The sequence below is a fragment of the Loxodonta africana genome, chromosome 8 (genome assembly GCF_030014295.1).
Source record: "Loxodonta africana isolate mLoxAfr1 chromosome 8, mLoxAfr1.hap2, whole genome shotgun sequence".
Classification (NCBI taxonomy): Eukaryota; Metazoa; Chordata; class Mammalia; order Proboscidea; family Elephantidae; genus Loxodonta; species Loxodonta africana.
Window position 1 is genome coordinate 60,451,721 of NC_087349.1, and position 23,244 is coordinate 60,474,964.

The following is a 23,244-nucleotide window of genomic DNA, read 5'->3' on the forward strand; positions in this document are numbered from 1 at the left end:
CCTTCAATTTTTTAAATATGTCATCCCATTGCCTGCTTACCTGCATGGTTTCTGCTGAGTAGTCAGAGCTTATTCTTATTGGCTCTCCTTTGTAGTTGACTTTTCGTTTATCCCTCGCTGCTCTTATAATTCTGTCCTTATCTTTGGTTCTGGCAAGTTTGATTATAATATGTCTTGGTGACTTTCTTTTAAGATCTGCCTTATGTGAAGTTCGATGAGCATCTTTGATAGATATCTTCTCATCTTTCATAATATCAGGGAAGTTTTCTGCCAACAAATCTTCAACAATTTTCTCTGTATTTTCTGTTATCCCTCCCTGTTCTGGTACTTCAATCACTTGTAGGTTATTTCTCTTGATAGAGTCCCACATGATTCTTAAGGTGTCTTCATTTTTTTAAATTCTTGTATCTGATTTTTCTTCAAATATATTAGTGTGAAGTGATTTATCTTCAAGTTCAGAAATTCTAGCTTCTACTTGCTCAATTCTGCCCCTCTGACTTTCTGTTGAGTTATCTAATTCTGTAATTTGATTGTTAATCTGAATTTCTGATTGCTGTCTGTCTATGGATTTTTCCAGCTTATTAAACTTTTCATTATGTTCCTGAATAATCTTTCTAATTTCTTCAGTTGTTTTATCAGTGTGGTCCTTGACTTGTTCTGCATATTGCCTCATTTCCTTCCTGATGTCTTGAAGGGTTTTGTATATTAAATTTTTGTATTCTGCGTCTGGTAATTCCAGAAATATGCTTTCATCTAGAAGATCCATGGATTCTTTGTTTTGAGAGCCTGTTGAGGTGATGATCATGGTCTGTTTCTTTATGTGACTTGATATTGACTGTTGTCTCCGAGTCATCTATAAGTTATGGTATTAGTTTATGCTTGCTTACTATGTCGTAGGTTCTTCCTTTGTTTTGTTTTGGCATACCCCTATGGGTTACTTAAGTGAGGTAGCTTGATTATTTTCACCTTTGGAGCACTGGTGTCCTGTCCGCAGCTGGCTAGAGCTGTTATCAGGTATATCAGTCTAGGAGTCCATTCAGTTTTCCTGTATGAATTCAGCTCAGGTTTCCAGGTAGCTGATCATCAAGTGTGTGGTACAGGCTCTGTCCTACAGTCTTAGAGGGGCAGGGGTGATTGGTGTAGGTACTGGTATCTGATTTCATCAAGGGGTCACACTCTGAACAAGGTAGGGGGCTGAGAACTGACCCCCAAATGTCTCTGAGGAAAACGCGTCTCTATTCCCTAGAGTGTGCTGGTGGGTGGGCTCTGCAGAGGGACCATGGGCACCCAAAGCTTTTGGTTGTAAGTACTGGGAGGTACCAGTTATCTTTGGGCCCCTGTTGTGGGTGGCTGGGTGACCTGAGTGGAGCTACCAGTCCTTAGGTCCCTGATGTGGGTAGGTGAGGACCTTGTTTAATAGGCAAAGCAATGTAAAACTTCAAACACGCACTTCTTCACCGCACAGCTGAAACGGTCGGAGTTTGCCAGCAAGGGCCTATTCTCCCAAAATAGGCCCACACAGGTCCATGCAGAAGGGAAAGGTGCTCAAAGTCCACGGATGGTTTATGCCTGGACAGGAGCTGCTTCTGTCCTGAGCTTCCCATTTTGTGGATCTAGCAAATTATCTTTTCCCCCAATTGCATATTTTTTCCTTCTCCAAGGCTGGGAGGATGGCTGTAGGTGCTCACTGGGGTCTATCTCAGGCCCAGGAATTCAGCCGCTGAGGCCGCTTTGGGGTGGGGGGGGCACATTAAAATATACGCAAGTACTTAGTTTTGCCAAGAGTGCTGTTCTCCTTAGGTTCCAGAGGTGTGAGTAGGCTGTGTGGCTGGCTGCTTCTTCCTGTGGAAACTGCAGCCGAGCGCTACTATGAGCCTGCCACCACCGCTGCTCCAGGAATGGTGCCTGAGTGCTCCCCACGATTCAGGTCCGGTAACTCCTCTCCACTTCTGAACAATTTCTTCTTCCCGCTGCCCCTCAGTTTGTTGTCTAAGCTTTCCTGTGATGTTCAGGGCTCCCAGCTTGTAACAAATATGCTTGTTGCACTTATTTTTTGGGTCTTTTTTGTAAAGAGGGCTAGCTGGAAGCATCTGTCTATTCCACCGTTTTGGCTCCGCCTCACAAATACCTTTTTTCATTAACATAAATGGTGACTGTAAACGTGGACTTCAACTGATGGAATACACAGACATCAAATTGATTACACCTGTGGAAAGAAACAATGGAAAAATTCAGTATTATCGGTCAGAACAAGGCTAGGGGCCAACTGTGGAACAGACCATCAGTTGCTCCTATGCAAGTTCAATTTGAAACTGAAGAAAATTAGTACAAGTCCACGAGAGCCAATGTATGACCTTGAGTATATCCCACCTGAACTTAGAAGCCACGTCAGGAATAGATTTGACATGTTGAACACTAAAGACCAAAGAGCAGATAATTTGTGGAATGATATCAAGGACATTTTAAATGAAGAAGGCAAGAAGTCATTAAAAAGGTAGGAAAGAAAGAAAAGACCAAAACAGTTATCAGAAGAGACTCTGAAACTTGCTTTTGAATGTCTAGTAGCTAAAGTAAAAGGAAGAAATGATGAAGTAAAAGAGCTGAAAAGAAGATTTCAAAAGGGGCTCGAGAAGACAAAGTATTATAATGACATGTGCAAAGACGTGGAGATAGAAAACCAAAAGGGAAGAACGTAGTTGGCACTTCTTAAACTGAAAGATCTGAAAAAAATTCAATCCTCAAGTTGCAATATGGAAGGATTCTACAGGCAAAAGATTGAATGACTCAAGATGCATCAAAAGAAGATGGAAGGAATATACAGAGTCACTATACCAAAAAGAATTGGTCACCATCCAACCATTTCAGGAGGTAGCATATGACCAAGAACTGGTGGTATTGAAGGAGGAAATCCAAGCTTCACTGAAGGTATTGGTGAAAAACAAGGTTCCAGGAATTGATGGAGTGCCATTTGAGGTGTTGCAACAAACAGATGCAAGACTTTAAGTGCTCGCTTGTCTGTGCTAGGAGATTTGTAAGACAGCTACCTGGCCAACCCACTGGAAGAAATCTGTATTTGTGCCCATTCCAAAGAAAGGTGATCCAACGGAATGTGGAAATTATTGAATAATAATATCATTAATATCACACGCAAGTAAACTTTTGCTGAAAATAACTCAAAAGCAGTTGTAGCAGTACATCCGCAGGGAACTGCCAAAAAGTCAAGCCATATTCAGAAGAGGATGTGGAACGTGGGGATGTCATTACTGATGTCAGAACTTGGCTGAAAGCAGAGAATACCAGAAAGATGTTTACCTGTGTTTTATTGACTATGCAAAGGCACTTGACTGTGTGGATCATAACAAATTATGGATAACGTTGCAAATAATAGGAATTCCAGAACACTTTATTGTGCTCTTGAGAAGCCTGAATGTGGACCAAGAGATTGTCGTTGAACAGAACAAGGGGATACTGTGTGGTTTAAAGTCAGGAAAGGTGTGCGCCAGGGTTGTATCCTTTCACCGTACATGTTCAATCTATACATTGAGGAAATAATCCAAGAAGCTGGAGAATATGAAGAAGAATGTAGCATCAGCTTTGGAGGAAGACTCATTAACAATCTGCAATATGGAGAGGACACAACTGTGCTTGCTAAAAGTGAAGAAGACTTGAAGCATTTCGGTAGGTGTTGCATCTCAACATAAAGAAAACAAAAATCTGTACAAATGGATAAATAAGCGACAGCATAATAAATGGAGAAAAGATTGAATTTTTCAAGTATTTCATTTTACTTGGATCCACAGTCAACGCTAATGGAAGCAGCAATCAAGAAATCAAATGGCCTGTTGTATTCGGCAAATCTGCTGAAAAAGACAAGATGTCAGTTTGAGGAGTAGGGTGTGCCTGACCCAAGTCATGATATTTTTTATGACTTAGTTTGTACACGGCAGCTGGACAGTGAATAAGGAAGATTGAAGAAGAAATTGACCCCTTTGAATTATGGTATTGGCAAAGAATATTGACTATACTGTGGACTGTCAGAAGAATGAACAAACCTGTCTTGGAAGAAGTACATTCAGTATGCTCCTTAGAAGCGAGGATGATGAGACTTTATCTCAGGTAACCTTGAATTTTCTTTTTTTATTTTGCTTTAAGTGGAAGTCTACAGTTCAAGTTAGCTTCTCATACAAAAACTTATACACACATTTTTATGTGACCCCCGTTGCTCTCCCTGTAATGTGACAGAACACTCCTCCTTGCCACCCTGTATTTCCCGTGTCCATTCAATCAGCTCCTGTCCCTCTCTTCCTTTTTATCTCACCTCTGGATGGTAGCTGCCCATTTAGTCTCATGTATCCACCCAAGCCAGGAAGCACACTCTTCACAAGTATCATTTTATGTCCTATAGTCCAGTCTCATCTTTGTTTGAAGCGTTGGCTTTGGGAATGGTTTTAGTTGTGGGCTAAAAGAGAGTCCAGGGGCCATGTCTTCTGGGGTCCCTTTAGTTGAAGTCGGATCATTAATTCTGTTGTTTTAACTAGAATTTGAGTTCTGCATCACACTTTTCTCCTGCTGCATCAGGGACTCTCTGTTGTGTTTCTTGTCAGGGCAGTCGGTGGTGGTAGCCAGGCACCGTCTACTTATTCTGGTCTCATGCTGATGGAGTCTCTGGTTTATGTGGCCCTTTTGTCTCTTGGGCTAATATTTTCCTTGTGTCTTTGGTGTTCTTCATTCTTCTTTGCTTCAGGTGGGTTGGGACCAATTGATGCATCCTAGATGGCTGCTCGCTAGCTTTTAAGACCTCAGACGCCACTCACCAAAGTGGGATGCAGAGCATTTTCTTAATAAACTTTGTTTTGCCAGTTGATCTAGATGTCCCCAGAAAACATGGTCCCCAGACCCCCATCCCTGCTATCTGTCCCTCCAAGTGTTTGGTCGTATTCAGGAAACTTCTTAGCTTTTGGTTTAGTCCAGTTGCATCTTATGTACTTCAGACATGTTATCAGAAGGGACCAGTCCCTGGAGAAGGACATCATGCATGGTTAAGTGGAAGGTCACTGAGAAAGAAGAAGACCTTCAATGAGATGTTTTAACACAGTGGATGCAACAGTGGACTCAAACATAGCAATGACTGTGAGGATGGAGCAGGACTGATTAGTGTTTTGTTGTTTATTACATAGGATCACTGAGTCAGAACCGACTTGATACCGCCTAACAACAACAACCTATTTGTGATAAATTGTTAGATTTGATCGTGAGTAGGGGATTCTGCTTTGAGTCTTTTAAAGATAACTTTAGTTTTTTTTGTAGAATTGAACCTGCATTGGTATGAGACATACTCTTAATAGATTTGATACTTGATAGATAATGAAAACTTTTTACCATTTCAGTAACTTCAAACAGCTTAACCACTTTTCTACTTTAGTGGTGTTTTTAAAAAATTACGTAGTAAAGCATGTTTCTTATACAGTTCAATCAATACAAAGTTGTATAAAAATATTCATAATCTTACCCTTTGACCTTCAGTTCCACATGGCAGCAGGTGTCCGAAGTTAACAGTTGGTATATTTTCTTCTATACTTTTCCCTGTGCTCATGCAGTACCGATATCTATAAAAAAAAAAAATATGTCTATATCTGTATCTCCATCTCGCTATATACCTTAACCATGTACACAGATCCGTTTATTCCCCATATGGAATCATTTTATATGTATTACACTGAAACTTAATATTTTTATTTTAACAATATGAGATTTTCTTAAGTATCATTTGTATTTCTGCTTTTGATAGCATATGCTGTTATTTGTTGCCGCTGGGTTGATTCCATGTGTGCAGAGTAGAATTGCTCCATAGGTTTCTCAAGGCCGTAACCTTTTGGAAGTAGATCTCCAGGCCTGTATTCCGAGGTGCCACTGGGTGGGTTTGAACCTCCGATCTTTTGGCTAATAGTTAAATGCTTAACTGTTTACACCACCCAAGGTCTCTTTATGATAGCATATAGGCATGTAGAAACTTTTTATATGAAGAAAAATAATTCTCAAAGCAATTTCATTTAGGGTTAGCTTTTCTCTAGAGAGAATAATAAAGTTACGTAGCCTTTCAGACAAGCTAGAGGCTATAGTTACTTAATAAGGACAACAAAGCTTCAACAGTATAGGGAGAAAAAAAGGGTTAGAACATAAAGTAGAAAACAAGGAGAAAAAGACAGAGACCTTAATAAATTGAAATGAGAGAATCGGGCAGACTGCGCAGAAGAGAATGACTGGCGATGTACAAAAGCAAATAGTTGAATGATGTAAACACAGTTTTGAAATGTTTGTCTTTTATGGTATTATTCCTTTTCATCCACTGTCTTTGGAATTAAAAAACAAAACAAAACTAAGCTGATACAGCTTTTAGAATATGGACTTTTTTGGGTATTTTCTGAAATTGAAATTGGCAATAAATCAGCATGTTTAGTGATATTAAAGTTTCAGTACAGAGTCGAGTTTAATTTTTTTTTTTTCCAGATATGTGTCACGAAGATGTCTACACGGAACTGCCAGGGAATGGACTCAGTGATCAAACCCCTGGACACAATTCCTGAGGATAAAAAAGTCAGAGTTCAGAGGACACAGAGTACTTTCGACCCATTTGAGAAGCCAGCTAATCAAGTAAAGAGGGTACATTCTGAGAACAATGCTTGCATTAACTTTAAGTCCTCCTCCTCTGGGAAAGAGTCGCCTAAAGTTCGAAGACACTCCAGCCCCAGCTCGGTAAGTGAGCCTTCTTCTCTATCCCTGGGTCAGCAGCGGAGTATGGCTCTTATAATATCGGCACACTGTGCTGGAAGACTTCAGGTGGCTTTATCAGTGCATTATTATGCATTATCTCTCAGGGTGGTTTAATGTGTTGGAAGAGAGAGAAAGAGCACATTACACACAGGTTATGTATTCGTAAGCACCCAGAAAGCAAATGAGAAACGATTCAACTTTTTTTGAAAAAACATTTTTTCAAGTTGTTTTTAGTTAGAGGAATTAATTATTGAAAGTCCTTTGGTATCTTAAATCCTTGGAGAACTTTACTGTGTTTTCAGACAGTAAGGATAGTTTAGAAGTTGGGTAAATTCACAATTTTGTTTTAGAGTAAATGTCAATATTTGTCCACTTGTCTTATGCTCTTTGCTTTCAATGTAAATTAAAAAAAATTTAAGTACTAGACATTGAAACTGATCATCTTAAAGAGAAATTCTTTTCATCATAATGAAATCTTCTAAACAAAATAAACTAAGGTATTTCTTGACTTTTGAACTTATGAAATATACAGTTTTGAGTCTGATTCTTGCCTTTGGCTGTAAAATTTTTTACTGAAACTTACATTTCTGAGACTGGCTTGCATATAACATTGTAAAAAACCTTTTGACCTTTTAAAATCAGCTACTTTTCTGATTTAATGTAACACTTATGACTTTTTGACACAGATACTCTAAGAGTTTAAAAGCCATGAGGAGAATGCTCAGAGAATTTGATTCTATCATCTTGTTAGAACCACATGCCACATCACAAATTTTAAATTTCATGAGGGCTGAAACAGAGCAGGAAATGTTGAGTGCTAGAAGAATATTGACACTTTAGTTGATCTGTATGACACTGGATATATCTTGTGTCACTTTGTTAATGAAAGTGAAATAAATATTAGTAATGTAACATTAATTGATTATCTGGCTTTTCCCAACTGACCTCCATAATCCTGACTGTGATTGTAAGGTAGGGTTCACCTAGGTCGCAGATATGTCACTAATTTTTGGGAGAATTTTTAGATTTAGTACTGTATAGAATAAAGAAAGTTGTTGAGAATGATTAAACCCTTGCTGTACAAAGAGAATGATATATATTTTACTATACAGTTAACTTATTTTATATAGGATATATACATACATCAACCTACATGTGATCTACAGAAATTTGACTTTCAGATACTGCAGTGAGACATGTTGTTGTTAGGTGCTGTTGGGTCGATTCTGACTCATAGAGACCCTGTGTACAGCAGAAAGAAGCACAGGCCGGTCCTGCACCATCCTCACAATTATTTTTATACATGAGCTCATTGTTGGCAGCCACTGTCAATCCATCTCATTGAGGGTTTTCCTCTTTTTCTCTGACTCTCTACCAAGCATGATGTCCTTCCCCATGACATAATGAGACATATTAAAAAAGCATTCAGTGTTTATCTGAAATTTAAATTTAACTGGCTGTCCTGTATTTTATTTGGCATTCCTAGTTATAACTCACTGGTGCATTATTCGTTTTGTTGTTCAAGTTGTTCTTGCTTTGGCCATTGGGAGCTCTTTTAGGCTGATGCCTGTGTCTCTCTGAGATGCCCTCATTCTTTTGTTTTATGAGCACTTCCTTGCTTGCTGGTCCTACAAGATGCCCAGAGGTTTTTTTTTTCTGTTTTCCCTGACCCAGCAATAGAATTAGCTGTTTCTCCAAAGAGTTCTGGTTCCTGTTGCTGGAGGATGGTATTTAGAAACCAAGATCTGGGTGCCGAGTGTGCTTGCTGCTACTGGGGAGTCTTATTTTTTAAAAGCCAGAATATACATCATAGTATAAATGATAACTGTGGGATTATGATATTCATTCTTAATTTCTAATAGTGAATTAATTAAAATCTTTATCAAGGAAAGTTGAGACTAATCTGTGTGATGTGATTTATGTTGATTTTTATTAAAGTAATAGTTGAACATAGCTTAAAAGACCAGTAGGAGTGGATTCTGAGAGGATGGCAGTGGCATCCATTTTGAAACCCCTCATATAATTAGAGTAACCAAAACAAAAACCAACAGATAACATCTACAGCAAATATAGCTGACAACATATTTCTGTGAACCTCAAAATTAGAGTGGTGCGGACAAACCAGGGGCAGTTTCAAGAAGTATGTGGTATCAGAAAATGTGCAGGAAGAAGGTTGGAGAATGCAAAGGGATATGTGACTACTCTCAGAGCCAGAAAATTCCAAAATTGCCATTGAGTACACATGGGTGGCTGGTAGGCCATTCTGAGAATACCAGCAGCAAACGGGACGGGACTTTGATGGCTCTCGTGAATGGGTGAGTAGAAGGAGACCATGGAAAGGTCTAATGGTATTTTAGTGGTACACCATCTTTTTCTTGTGATTTCTTTAAAATGACAAATCGAAGCACCCTTCTAGGACAAAGCCTTACACTGAATAGAAAATGCTAGAATAGAGTTCTATGCAGGGCAGGTTCAATAGGAGCAAAGGAAAGAAATAGGTCCAGAAAGAAATGTTGGAGAGGGAAACATGAGAATATCTCAGAGTATGGGAGATTGCTGACCCCTGCCCCTCATTGCATGAAAACAGAGAAGGGAACTCTATTTCCTGAAGCTATTTGGCCACACCTCTCTCTCATAAAACTACCAAAAAATTCATTTTACTTATAAATAAGCAATAGAAAGAAGAACCGTTGCATCTCCTGCGAAACTGTGAGAAGAAAGAGAACAAAGAGCAGAATAACATCTCTGCAGATATTGAAACCATGCCGGAAAGAGTTAAAATTATCTCTGTTTTTAGATGCATGATGAAAAGTTTGGAAAATCCGAAAGAATCAGTGGAAATACTACAAACTATAAAAGAATTTCATCAGTAGCAGATTATAAAATAACAGATAAAGACTAATAGCCTGTATATGAACAAACAACGATCAGTTTTGAAAATTGGTAAATAAAGCAAATGAACAAGTATTTAATTTTCTGCTATTCTTTTATGAAATTTACCCTGTGATAACCCAGTGTTGAGGAGGAGAAATGTCTCTTTTAGAAGTATCCCAACTAATAAAACAGAATAATAAATACATGAATCACCTTTTTTTGCAAGCCCTGATGAATTAATTGCTTAAATAGCAATAATTATCAATAGCTGCTAACATCACCAAACGAGAGACAGCTAGATGCTATCATGTCCTGATGGAAGAATGCAAAAATTATCTATGAAGTAGTGTAGCCAGTAGAATAAATCTGAATCTGAATAAGCCTCTAAACGTAACTATCGGTGTACTGAGTCCAAAGAAACACATCAAGAGAGGACTTCCTATGTTGTATTCTCCATCAACACATACATTTCTCCTACCTCCATCTTTTTGGCTTAAATCAATATACAGTATTTACAACCTTACGATGATGTAAATACTGTTTATAGCCAAACTACATAGTATATTATGATTAAATTTCTTTACTTGCTCAATTTTTTGATTTCGTAATTGTAATTGCTTCCTCTTTTGTCCCTCATTAGTATAATTTCAATCACAAATTCAGGGCCTAAACTATTGGACAAAACTATACAAATCCTCTGAAACAAGTCAGAATCAAGTCATCTGTCAGTTTGCCTCTCACCCACTTAGAATGCTGTGGCAGTTCCTTGTGGTCCTGATCTAACCTGGACTGGCTCATCTCCAAGCCTGCCGTTGGGAGTCTTCCCTTCATTTCCCTGAGAATGTCCTTTTCCTTCTCTTTTGTATTGTATACCTGTGCCTGTCTTTCTTGTTCTTGGTTTATTTCATTCTTTTACAGGAGCACTCTCTCCAGTAGCTTCCTGAGAGAGGGTGAGGGGGAGTTTGCACACATGACTTAAGTCTTTATTCATGCTTGACTGGTTATTGGACTCTAGTTTGGAAATGATTTTTGAAGACATTGATTTGTTGTTTTCTAGGTTCCTATGTTGTTATTGAAAGTCCTAGATTACTCTAATTTGAATTCCCTGTTACCTGCTTTTTTATTTGTGGAATCTTGTAGTGCTTTCTTTTTATCCTTTGTGTGGACTTTTTTCTTGGTACCCAGTGAGTCCTTTCAGTTTGAAAGTTCATTTCCTTTAGTTTGAGAAAATATTCTTGTATTATTTCTTTGTTAATTTGTTCTTTTGGTTTTCTCTGTTTTGTTTTTTGAAACTTTTATTAGGTGGATACCATCTCTCCTGGTTTGATCATCTAATTTTCTTTTCTCTTTTATTTTCCATACTTTTTTTCTGCTTTATAGGTATCTTTATTAAATTTAATTTTTAACCCTTGAATTTAATTTTTATTTTGTTCTTTTATATATTTTATTTCCAAGAGCTCTTTCTTATTCTTTGAATGTTCTCTTTGAAAAAACATCCTGTTCTTTTTCCATGAATAATTTATCTTCTCATATGTTTCTGAGGATACTAAATGTAGCTTGGGGAATTTTAGGGTTGTGTGTGTGTTTGTATGTGTGTGTGTGTACTGCTTGAATCATTTGTGAGTTTCCTTTGAGCTCCTTGTATGTGTTGATTTGCTTTGGTGTTCTGTCTTGCCTGTTGAGATTTTTCGAGAGGGTGTTGTATCTGTTGGATAGAACTGTTGGGTCTCAATTCATATTTTGAGTAATGTACTAAAAAGCTGGTTGGAAGCTGTCTGTGCCTGGGCAGGCTTGTCAACTGGTAGGCCTCATTTCATTGGAGTAGTCACCAAAAATACTGTACATCTTTTTTCTTAGTTAGTTAGTTTCCCCAAAGCAGAATTACCAATCTATTTTTAAGTGTATGTATAAGCCTAGCTGCCTTTATTCTAAGAGATGATCAAGAGGGGGCTGAGGGCTTCACTGTTCTCTATGCAGATTTTGTCTTGATTTGTTTTCATTCAGTATGACTCTTTACCCTGATTCTACCTGTGCCGGGTGTCCTAGTTCTGAGCCTCTCTGCTTCAGCTTCTTCAGAGAATAAGCCTCTGCCCAGATTAGAGAGGAAAACACCTGGTTAGTAGTGTCTGGGGGAAAGGGCCTGGGGTGCCCAATTTCTCCATAAACCCTCAGCTCATCCTTTTGTTTTTAGCACTACCTTGAACTCCTGCCTTCAGGTCTTGAGTGTTTCTACGATTCTGAACTGTGAACTCACTCACTTCTTATTAGCTTATCTCTTTGGTCATTTAAGTTTCAAGCTTTCTTCACTTGGCCTAGTCAGTAACCTTTCATCTTTTTGTCTCCCATCTGCAGATTTTTGTTTGTATCTGTCTGCAGCTTTTTCTCACTCATTCTATTTGTCCTTGTGAATTATAATTTTACTATCATTTTTTATATTCTGGTGAGGGGGAGAGAGAAACACATGTGGTCAAGCAACCATGTTTAATTGGAAACCCTCTCTATGTCTCCTCATTATTGTGTTAACTTCCTTTAGAGCCTCCTTACTGAGTTTCGTATTGGGCTTATCTTTTACTAGTCTACCTTGATATGTCTTTGTTATATATTAAGGCACTTATATTTGTGTGGAAACGGCTTTCTTTTAATTTTAGAAATTTTTGCTTCCCTTTGATATGCCTTGGAAAAATATCTTTGCTCTTTTCTTATCAAGCTGGAAATGATTTATTTTCCCTTTTAGCTGTATGCTATGATATTCTCTTTAATTCTGAAATCTTTCTGCCTGCTACTGCTATGTCCCCCCCTGCGCCCGCGCCCTCCCATGTTGTCATGGAAAGAGATACTTTATTATTCTCTTTTTGTGAAAAGGTTCCCCATTAGGCAGAAAATGGAGGTGATGACACATCTTGTCTAACACCATTTAACATCTCCTGCAACAGTGTATGGGTTGATCATCTCATATCCACTGACATGGGAGTTTTAGGAACACAGATTTTGTTATTCTTAAAGGTCCTTAAACGATGTGAAAAATGCTGATAAACACCAAAAAGTTTCCTTTACCTAAGGGCCACCAAGATTAATGTCTTTATTGTTATTTATTCTAAAATAGTTTATTACTTGTCTTGAATAGGCAGCAAGTTTATGGTTGAAAAGAAGGGAGAAAGTCACTGAAATGTGGCTTTGCAGCCCCTATTTTAGTGAGGAAAACGGGTTAGCTATTCTTAATCCTTGGAATACTGTGGTAGAAACTATTATAAAATGCCATGCCTTCTCAATTATATATGTACTGGTCATTGTATATGTTATGAGCCATCATTGAAATCAAGGCACAGTGAATACTTGGACCTCAGTGATCACATCTTGATTTTTTTTTTTTAAGACAGCTACTCTTTAAAAATTCAGGTGGAATATAAAGAATGTGATTTTATTTAAATTAGTTTATTTCAAGGGATGTTTGGCAGATTTTGTTTGTTTCAGACATTTTTTGAGTGCCTGTTTTAGTCCTAGAGTAGTGTTTAATACTGGCACTGACAGGATAAACCTTTCCTCACCTTCCCCTTTTTTTTTACTATTTCCCCAAACCCAGCTGTGTTCTTTAATAGCTAGGACTATTGAAACTACTCTAGGAGACTGTCTTGCTAGCCGAATTTAGAGTGAATTTCATTGAGTCGCACTGTCCTAAGCTGAGCTTAAAGATAACATATTTTCAGAAGTTTGTGTTCAGGTTAAGGTGCTCTACACATTTCAAATTCTTCCAAATTTACTTCCTTCCATCTATGTTTAACTGTTTAAGGAACTACCAAACAGCTTTCGAAGGTAGCTGGACCATTTTACATCCCAGCTCCCAGCAATTTATGCAGGTTAAAATCAATTTTAGATGAATTCAGTATGAAACTAAATATGGATGTTCTTATCGCCATATCATGATATCATTACAGCAAGTACTGAGGAACTTACTTGTGCAGTTTATAAAAATGTTCAAAAATCTGCCTCTGCTTCTAGAATGGAATTTCAGTAGATGACAGACTTAAGTAGAATTAATGTCTTATGCATTTGGGTGGGAGTTAGGTCTTCATGAGAGATATATTCAGTGTAGCAGTGGTAAAGAAAATAGGCTCTGTATTCTGATCAACTTGGTTTGAATTCCAGTTCTCCTACTAACTGTAGGATCTTAGATTAGTTACCATTAAATTCTTCATCTTCAAATGAGGACACTAATAGAACCAACCTCATGGGGGCTTTATGGGGATTAAATTAAAAAAAGTATATTAAGTGTTTAGCTGAAAACCTGGCATATAGTAAACACTCCGTATCAGGTAGTTGTTGTTACTACTACACAAACAGTAGACTGGGGCCATCCAGGGCCAGGAACACCCCCTTCATGTCAAAGTGGCAAGCCCCACTGCTCCCCTGGAAGATTGGCTTCACTTCTTCATTATCCATGGTAATGTTCCCCTTCACTGGTCCAGGCAATTGAAGGTTCTCTGTACCTTTATTCTGTTAAAAAAAAAAAAAAAAAATTATTAACATTATGCCATTAAATTCCACATCCTACTATGCACTTGGTGTCTGTTAGTAATTGCTGATTAGCTCTTATATTTTCAGTTCTCTAAAGTACTATCTCAAGCGTGCTTTCTAAGTATGGGAGCGATAACCAGAGACTATAGCTTTCCCGTAAAGCTGTTTTCATCAGTTCGTGCACCTGACATCAAAGAACCAAAGATAATGTTTAGATTTCACTACATATTGGTTTGATCGAGCATCTTTATTTAAATTTGGTGATTTAATAAAGTTGAAAAAAATAAAAAAGCAAACCAAAGTCCTGAACCTTAATTATCAAATAAGGATCTGTCATTCTGGATTTTTTTAGTTTGTTCATTTGATAGGAAGGATTTTATTATTGGCTTCTTTAAAGACTTGGCATTTGGATTCCTTGTTTGTATGCATAGTAATTACAGATCAGAACATTTATGCATATTTAAAATAGGAGATGACTTTATGGAAATCTAACTCTCAAAATCAAGACTTTCTCATAGACATAACCTATGTCATAGGTGTGTTTGTTTGTAGACTAGAAAAACTTCTGCTCCCTATCCCAGATATAACTGAGTTATATGGTTTTGATCCTTTATATAGAGCCAGAATGATTGATCTGTGAATTACCGTGTATTTCCGCAATGTCTACATATTGGTTTCACAGAGCAAACAACACTGATTGCTTTTACCCCCAGATGTGGCAAGATATTAATTTTCTGCCATCTCAGTGTTAATGCAATATACTTGAACCCCAGCAATTAATACATCCCAATCCATTTAATTAGATAAATAGACTACTTTGTACCATTAGCATTTTCTCTTGCTCAGTTTTTCTTGGGGTATGTTTTTATAAAAAGAATATTGTTTTTTCTAATTTCCTTAGTTCAGTTTATTCAAGCAGTAAGTTTAAGTACGGTGTGTGTCTTAAAACAATTACATTGGCCTTTTTTTTTTTTTTTTTTTAACATTGACTGCTATGTAAAGCAGCTTGTGAAGAGTGAAATACCTTTGTAGAAAATTATTTGTGCCTTTCCAGCAAGAGAAAATACTGACTTCCTAGTCTCTTACCAATTTGGTGGTGACTGTGTCTTACACGTGCTCTAAATATGCATTAGCTGTTTATCTCCTAATAGGAGTAAAGAGGTAATTTTCTGCTGTTGCTTTTCTGCTTAAAGTCAATTGGATTCCTTCTTAAAGGAGCATAAAAGCAAACATACAGACCTCCCATTCTGATTTTAAATAATTTAGAGTGGAACTGTGAGCACAATATTTTCCCCATTAAAGATCATTTTTTACTGAAGATTAATATAGGGTTTAAAATTTCTATTTAAAACTTGGGCTCAGGAGGGTGATGGTAAAGTGCGACGTTCACAAGCTGTTTCCCAGTGATGAAAAATGCATGAGAACATAACCCACACAGGACTAGTCAGGCGACTTTGAATGTAATTTTCCATTAAATTTTACTTGATTCAGCTCTCCACGTGGTTTGTATCATGTAAATTTCTTGAAGAAAAACATTAGATGGTCCTAAATAAATGTAATGCTTAAAAAAAAAAAATGCTTAAAGTACTCAAAAGCTCTTCATTGAAATCTATGGTTTAACTCTTACCCCCATTCCTCTTCTTGTTTTCTCCCTCCCTACTTCCCTCCCTCTTTCCTTCCTTCCTTTCTATATTAAATTTTGAAATAGCTTTGTCATTCCTTTCTCTTTTAGATTACTTGAATTTACACACACACACACACACACACACCATTGTTATTTGGATAGGATCTTTTCTTAAAACATTTTTTTTTGAAACTTTTTATTGTGCTTTACATGAAGGTTTACAGAGCAAATTAGTCTCCCATTCAGTAATTTATATAGAGATTGTCTGTACTCTCCCCATTACCACCTAAGTTCCCTGTTTCTATTTGTCTGCTTGTCCTGCTCCTTCCTTTCTTCTCATCTTTGCTTTTGGGCAGATGTTGTCCTTTTGGTTTCATACAGATGATTGTTCTAAGGAGCGCCTTCCTCACGTGTGTTATGGTTTATTTTATAGGCCTGTCTATTACTTTGGTGGCCTGGTGGCACAGTGGTTAAGAGCTTAGCTGCTAGCCAGGAAAGATCAGCAGTTTGAATCCACAGCCGCTCCTTGAAAACTCTATGGGACAGTTCTGCTCTGTCCTGTAGGGTCACTGTGAAAAGGAATCGACTTGACAGCAATGGGTTATTTTGGTTGGTCTGTTATTTGGGTGAAAGGTGATCTCTGGGAGAGGTTTCAGTTCCAAGTTAGGAGTGTATCTAAAAGCCGTATTCTCAGGGGTTCCTCCAGTCTCCATCAGACCAATAAGTTTGGTCTTCTTTTATAGATTTGAATTTTGTTCTACATTTTTTCCCACTCTAACTTGACCTTCTTTTGTGATCCTGCTCAGAGAGGTTTGTCCATAGTGGTAGCTGGGGATCATCTATTTCTTCTGGTCTCAGGCTAGTGGAGACTGTGGTTCATGTGTTCCATTAGTCCTTTGGACTAATTGCTTCCTTGAGTCTGGTTTTCTTCACTTTCCTTTGCACTGGACAGAAAGAAACCAGTAGTTGTATCTTAGATGGCTGCTCCCAAGCTTTTAAGATCCTCTGCTACTTACCAGAGTAGGATGTAGAACATTGTCTTTATGAACTGTGTTATGCCAGTTGACCTAGATGCCCCTTGAAACTATGATCCCTAGACTTACAAGCCCAGTAACTTAGTCCTGTGAGGTGTTTGGCTATGTCTAGGAAGTTCCCATGACTTCCCCCCTGTGTACTCTATTATATATATGACTATGCCTGCAGCATATGCAAACATATATGTAGAAATATCCACAGCCAAACCTATATATGCACGTGGATGTACTTCCATATGCCTTCTCAGACCTTGCTGGATTGTATGTGTTACAGTATTTACTGTAGTTGCCTTTCGTACTTGTATACCTCTTGGTGTCTTCCCTTGCGTTGGCCATGTTGTGGTGACTTTCCCTCTATTGTGTATTGGCTTTCCCTTCACCAGAGTTAACACATGTCTACAATCTAGTTAGTGACTTTCCCTCCCTCTCCCTTCCATTCCTGGTAACCATCAAAGGTTTCTTTCTGTGTGTAAACCTTTTCTTGACTTTTTGTAATAATGGTCTTATACAATATTTGTCCTTTTGTGGTTGACTTATTTCACTCAATATAATGCCCTCCAGATTCATCCACGTTGTGAGATGTTTGGTGGATTCATCATTATTCCTTGTTGTTGCATAGTATTATCCCATTGTGTGCTTAAAACATCATTAATTGCAAAATTTGACCACTATTTTTTTTCCCCGCATACTGAGTGCTAAGTGAAAGCAGATTAAATAGATGGTTTTTGCATTGAGGAAAAAAAAGTATTCAGTTAAAACTGAGTTTATATACCTGGGCAAATCAGTCTTTCTGGGAGGTTTTCATATTTGTACATTTTTATTAGAGTAGATAATACTGAAAGTGTTGTACAGCTTTAGGACCTCTGAGTTTGTGAAGTCAAGAATTCTGTTATTGTTCTGTATTTCAGTATGACATTAAAAATGACATTAGCAATATGTAATCCTGGGATTTGGGAGGAATCCATCTCTGTTTAGGATACTTTGGCTAAGAAATGGACTGATAATATGTTATCTAACTCTGTGCGGATTGTGTATTTGACCCTGGAATCATTTTTGCAATACTTATTAAAATTTCTAGCACTTGTCTCTGCTTTTATCAGTGTCATTCTTCTGATGCAAGTGTTTAATCACTATTTGGAGATATATTGGATTAATACTCGGAACTCTCAGAAATCAACTTTCCAGCGCATTAATAATGAGTAGCAGAAATAAGTTGCATGATTAAACTCACTCAGTATGCATAGCTTCAAGTTACCCATTGCCATCAAGTTGATTGTGACTAATAGCGACCCCATAAAATAGTGTAGACCTTCAAGTTACCACCTGAGATATATATATATATATATATATATATATATATGTATATATACACACACACACATTTTTAGAGTACTCATCTGATTTTAAGTTCTGTGAAGCATTTAGTACCCCACACAACTAGTTCTGTTCTTTTTCATTACACAGAGCGAGCTGCTCTTAATTAAGGAAGCAACAACATCAAAGTTAGTATGTAGATGGTCAGGTCCTCAACCACTGCCCTTTAACATAACCCAGTTTTAGAGGTGAATTGAGGATAGTGGAAAAGTTTAATGTGTATCTGTTTTCTGAAGTCTGTGTAACATTAGTTAAGTCTCTAACATTCAGACATGTATAGAGATTTATTTGTTGCTGTAAAAATTAAACAAGATAATGTGCCGGGGGCCAGCCTCAGCAATGAACAGGGTTACCAGAGGAGGGGTAGAGTTCGGCGAAAAAGAATGAGAGGTAGTGTGTCTTATATTTTCATTTTGCAGAAAAAGAAGCCTCTGCTCTTTATTTTTTACATGGTCTTTTATATCATAAGCTTACAAAAGCATAACATCGCATGATCAATAAAGGGGCAGTACAAGATATAATCATAAACATCATTTCCCAGAGACATAATTTTCCAAGTGACACATAGTACAATTCCGCATGCACACACAAGTACAATGAGTTTTTGTTTAATTGAAGAGAATATTTTGTTGATATATTTTTACACAAAGTAACAATTGACTTCATACTGCTTTACACTTTATGCTTAATCTTGCAATTCCTTCCACAGTTTTTATAATAATTAATCTTTTTGCAAAAACTGTTGCCACATAGGCTTTGTCCATTTTGTCCAGGGTGGCCAAATTTTTGAAGTCCAGCCACTTTGGGTTACGTCATATTGTCCACGATTATGCCAAGGATAATTAGCCCAATCTCTATACCCAAAGACCAGTCAAGCGCAGCAGTGAGCGGGGTAGACGAGAAGGTTGACCTGTAATTGGCTGAGAAATTGGCTGAGAGAACTCACTGCCTTTTGTTTTTCCACTTTTATGGGATCATGTGTGGGTGGTGGTTTAATCACAAAAGGGCCTTGGTAAATACCAGGATTCCACCATCCTGTTTTTGTTTTCCATAGTCGAGCTATTTGTTTTTCCCTTAAGACAACTTCATGTTGACCCCCAAGTAATACACGGGCTGTCCCTACCCGGGATTTCACCAGGGGATTATGAGTAGGACGCCCCCCGTCCAAAGGTCCCTAAATCTATAATGGAATTTTATGCTTATACATTCTGCTATACACAGGCTGAAAATGAAACAGACACATAACACAGATGACAGAGATATTCCTGACTTTTCAGGAATTCTTCAATGTTTATGCTAGGGGCAGTGGGTGCAGAGGGGCCGCACTTGCAGCCTGGCTCCCAGCAATAATGGGTTCTTATTTTATGGAAGAGGTTAGTTTCTAAAGCAAGTTAAATGCTTGCTTGTTGTTGTGAGGTGCCACCTAACCAAATCCTTTGCCATTGAGTTGATTCTGACTCATAGTGACCCTACAGGACAGAGTAGAGCTGCCCCGTAAGGTTTCCAAGGTGTGGCTGGTGGATTCGAACTGCTGGCCTTTTTTGGTTAGCAGCCAAGCTCTTAACCACTGCGCCACCAGGGCTCCTAGGTAACACTAATGACTCCTAAATAGTGGAGGTTAAGGGGTGTCCTTGTCTTGTTCTTGAATTTAAAATGAGTCAAATGTTTCACCATTAAATATGATGCTTGCTATAGGTTTCTTTAAAATAATCTCTCTTAAATTAGGAAATTTTTCCTGTGTTTCCAGGTTACATGATTCTAGAAGTCCTCCCACCTCCAACCCCCAATATGATACTGAGTTTTTCAAGTTCTTTTTTAGGATTTATTGAAGTTACCACATTTTCTCTTACACAACTTAATAATTATCTTTTAAAAAACATTTTAGTAGAAGTTATCCATAAAAGCCTGTTGTATTTTTTTAAGTGTAGATCTTTTAAATTTTTTGTGTTCATTTTTTTTGTGTGTTTGACTAAGTCAATTTGGATAATTGATATTTTTATAAAATATTAATGTACTTCTTTTAAATTTTCAAATATCTTTGTATAAATCTCTACTTAGTATTCCAGGTTAATTAACAACAAAAATCTGTGTTTTTATATTGAGTCATGTTCTCTTTTATATTTCTAATATATATTTTGTTCTCTCTCTCTTTTTTAATGAGACTTGCCAGAGAATTACCTGCTTTATAAACAGCACTTGGTTTATCATGTCTATAATATTTTTGCTTTATATCTCAGGAGCGTCTGCCATTGTCTGAATTCCTTTCTACTGCGTCTTTGTTCCTTTTCTAGCTGAAGAGTCTAAATCATATTACTTTCAACCTTTCTTCTTTTCTAGTATATGCATATATTTCCGAATTTTCTTCTATGTGTTGATTTGGCTGCATCTCACAAGTCTTAAAATGTAATGGCCTCATTGCCACACACTTATTTATGTATTTTCAGTTTTGATTTTCTTTTTAACACAAGTGGCTAAATTAGTTTCCTTTTTATTCTTACTTTCTAATTTTATTGCATTCTATTCAGAAAACATAACTAGAAATGTTTCTGATGTTTTCAATGTTGAGATTTTCTTTGTGGCCTAATCTATGGTCTTTTTTTGTGTGTGTGTGTGAATGTTAAATATGTACCTGTAAAGAATATATATTAAGTATATTAGATTAAAATGTTAATACTCAAGTTCAGATATCTTTACTTATTAGATATCTTCTTACTCTGTTGATGTTGAGCTATGTATGTTAGATTTGAGAATTTCTCATTTTATTGTTACCAACAGTTGCTTTATACTTTTTATAGTTGTGTTATTTGATACTTAGTAGTTTATGGTTATTAGATTTCTTGATGGATTTTAATTTTTTAATTGTACTTCAGATGAAGGTTTATAGAACAAACTAGTTTCTCATCAAATAGTGCACACATTGTTCTATGACATTGGTTAATGTTCATTTTATGGAATATCCTAATTTATTATTTGTGAATTCTATCTCGCCTGGCATCAATATTGCTATATGCACTTTTTAAAAAACACTTTTTTGGTTATATTTTCCGATTCACTCTTTTGTTTGAGTTATATCTCTTCTCGATAGCATATTGCTAGATTTCCTTTATCTTTCCAATTGAGAACTTTTCTGTTACTAGGTGAAATTTATATTTATTCATATGTAATCATTGATGTATTTGGACTTAGTCTTTCCTTTTTATTTTATGGTTTGTTTTTTTCCTATTTATCATGCTTTCTTACTATCTCCCCTCTTATAACCTTTCTTATACTCCCCCCACTGCCACCAATTTCTCTTTATCAGTTTGTTTGGAATATGTACATCTTATTTATATTATTCTGGGATTACCTCCTAAGAGTTAAGAAACATGATTAAACTATTACATTTGGAGTTAATCAGTATCTGCAGTCTGTCCTGACCAGTAGAATGCCACTTGCTCAGCTGTGTTGCTTACTCTTATGTTTATCTACAGGCTCCTGCTTCTCTTACCTGTAATAGTTTCTTCGTACATGTTGGTGGGGCTTTAGATTCCTCCAGTCTTTACTCTGCAGTTTTGATCCTGATTATTTTCTGTCTTTGAATTCCTCAAAATTTCTGATTGGACGTTCCATTCCTCATTTCGATTTATTATTTTTGAAAAATGTCTCTTCAGTTACTACGTGGCATTTTGAGTAGGAAGGAGGTAAGAAGCATGTATTCAACCTGCCAGCTAGAATCCTTATAAGTGGTGGGAGTTAGATTCATTGCCAATATGTTGTGTGTTTTTTCATAAGTGGAATAAGAGCACATGCTCAAGAATAGTGTTCTGTGTGTTTTCTCCAAGCAGTTCTTTTGCCAAGCTTTTAAAATTGGTTATTTATGAAGGAACACAATCATTTTTAACCTCAGTTATTATATATCTATTTACAACTGTTATCAGATACTCTATTGTGTTTTGAACTAATTCCTTGTACAGTTATCCTTTTTAAATATATTTTGCTCTTACCCTTTTACAGTATCATTAAAGTAATAGATAATTTCCTAGTGAAATAAAAGGTAAATGGTTCTCTCCCTGGAGAACAATTCTCCCTTTTTCTTGCTCTCTGTTTGAAGTTGGAGTGAGAGCTGGGCACAGCAGGAGGGATGAGGCCACTCAGCTTTAGCACTTTCTTGTTCACCACGCTGTATACCATTTCTTAAGGAAGAGTAACCTTGTTGCAGGTAAACCTTAAGGATGGTTTACATATAGGTATGGGAGTTCTTTTTTGTGTTAATTAGTAATACATGAAAGGTAGGTCTTTGATTATCTGTTTACATTATAATTAAAAAGTATTGGAGGAGAACCTTTATATAGTTGAATATTATACAGTCATGATTTACAACAGGGATCAGCAAACTTCTTCTGAACAGAAAAAAAAAAAAAAAAGAAACAGATAGTAAATATTTTAGCTTTTTGGCCCTGATGATCACTGTTGGAACTACAACTCTGTTGTTGTAGTGTGAAAGCCGTAGATAATCCATAAATGAATGATATGAATGTGTTTCAGTAAAACTTTATGGGGACTGAAATTGGATTTTCGTGTATTTTTCACATGGCATGAAGAATTCTTCTTCTTTTCATTTTTACCTCCAACCATTTAAACAAGTAAGAACCATTCTAGCTCATGAACTGTCTGAAAACAGGTGGTGGTTTGGATTTGGCTGGCAGGCCAGAGTCTGCTGAACCTTGATTTAGAAGATGATACAATAACATGCAAAAAAATTTGTAGTATATTGAGTGGGGGAAAAAAAGCAGGTTACAAAATTATACATACAGTGTAATCCCATATTATAAAAAATAATCATCAGCATCCAGATAGCACTGGAAGAAGAAATATCAAAATATTAACAATGGTTTCTAGAGTAGAACTGCCCTATAGGGTTTTCAAGGAGCGGCTGGTAGATTTGAACTCCTGACCTTTTGGTTAGCAGCCATAGCTCTTTGTGGCCAGATTATGGGTAAATTTAAGCTTCTATGTTCTGTTGATTTGTATTTTCTGAGTTTTGTACCTTGGATGTTTATTGTGTTTTTTAAAAAT

General features: G+C 36.9%; 1 protein-coding gene across 1 annotated transcript in view; it reads left to right on the forward strand.

Annotated features, from left to right (window-relative positions):
* Positions 1-23,244, forward strand: part of CDK14 (cyclin dependent kinase 14) — a 687,166-nt gene that overhangs the window by 162,017 nt on the left and 501,905 nt on the right. The window contains exon 3 of the mRNA XM_010587282.3: positions 6,508-6,753. Coding sequence (XP_010585584.1) covers positions 6,508-6,753 — 246 coding nt within the window. The remainder of the gene's footprint in view (positions 1-6,507; positions 6,754-23,244) is intronic.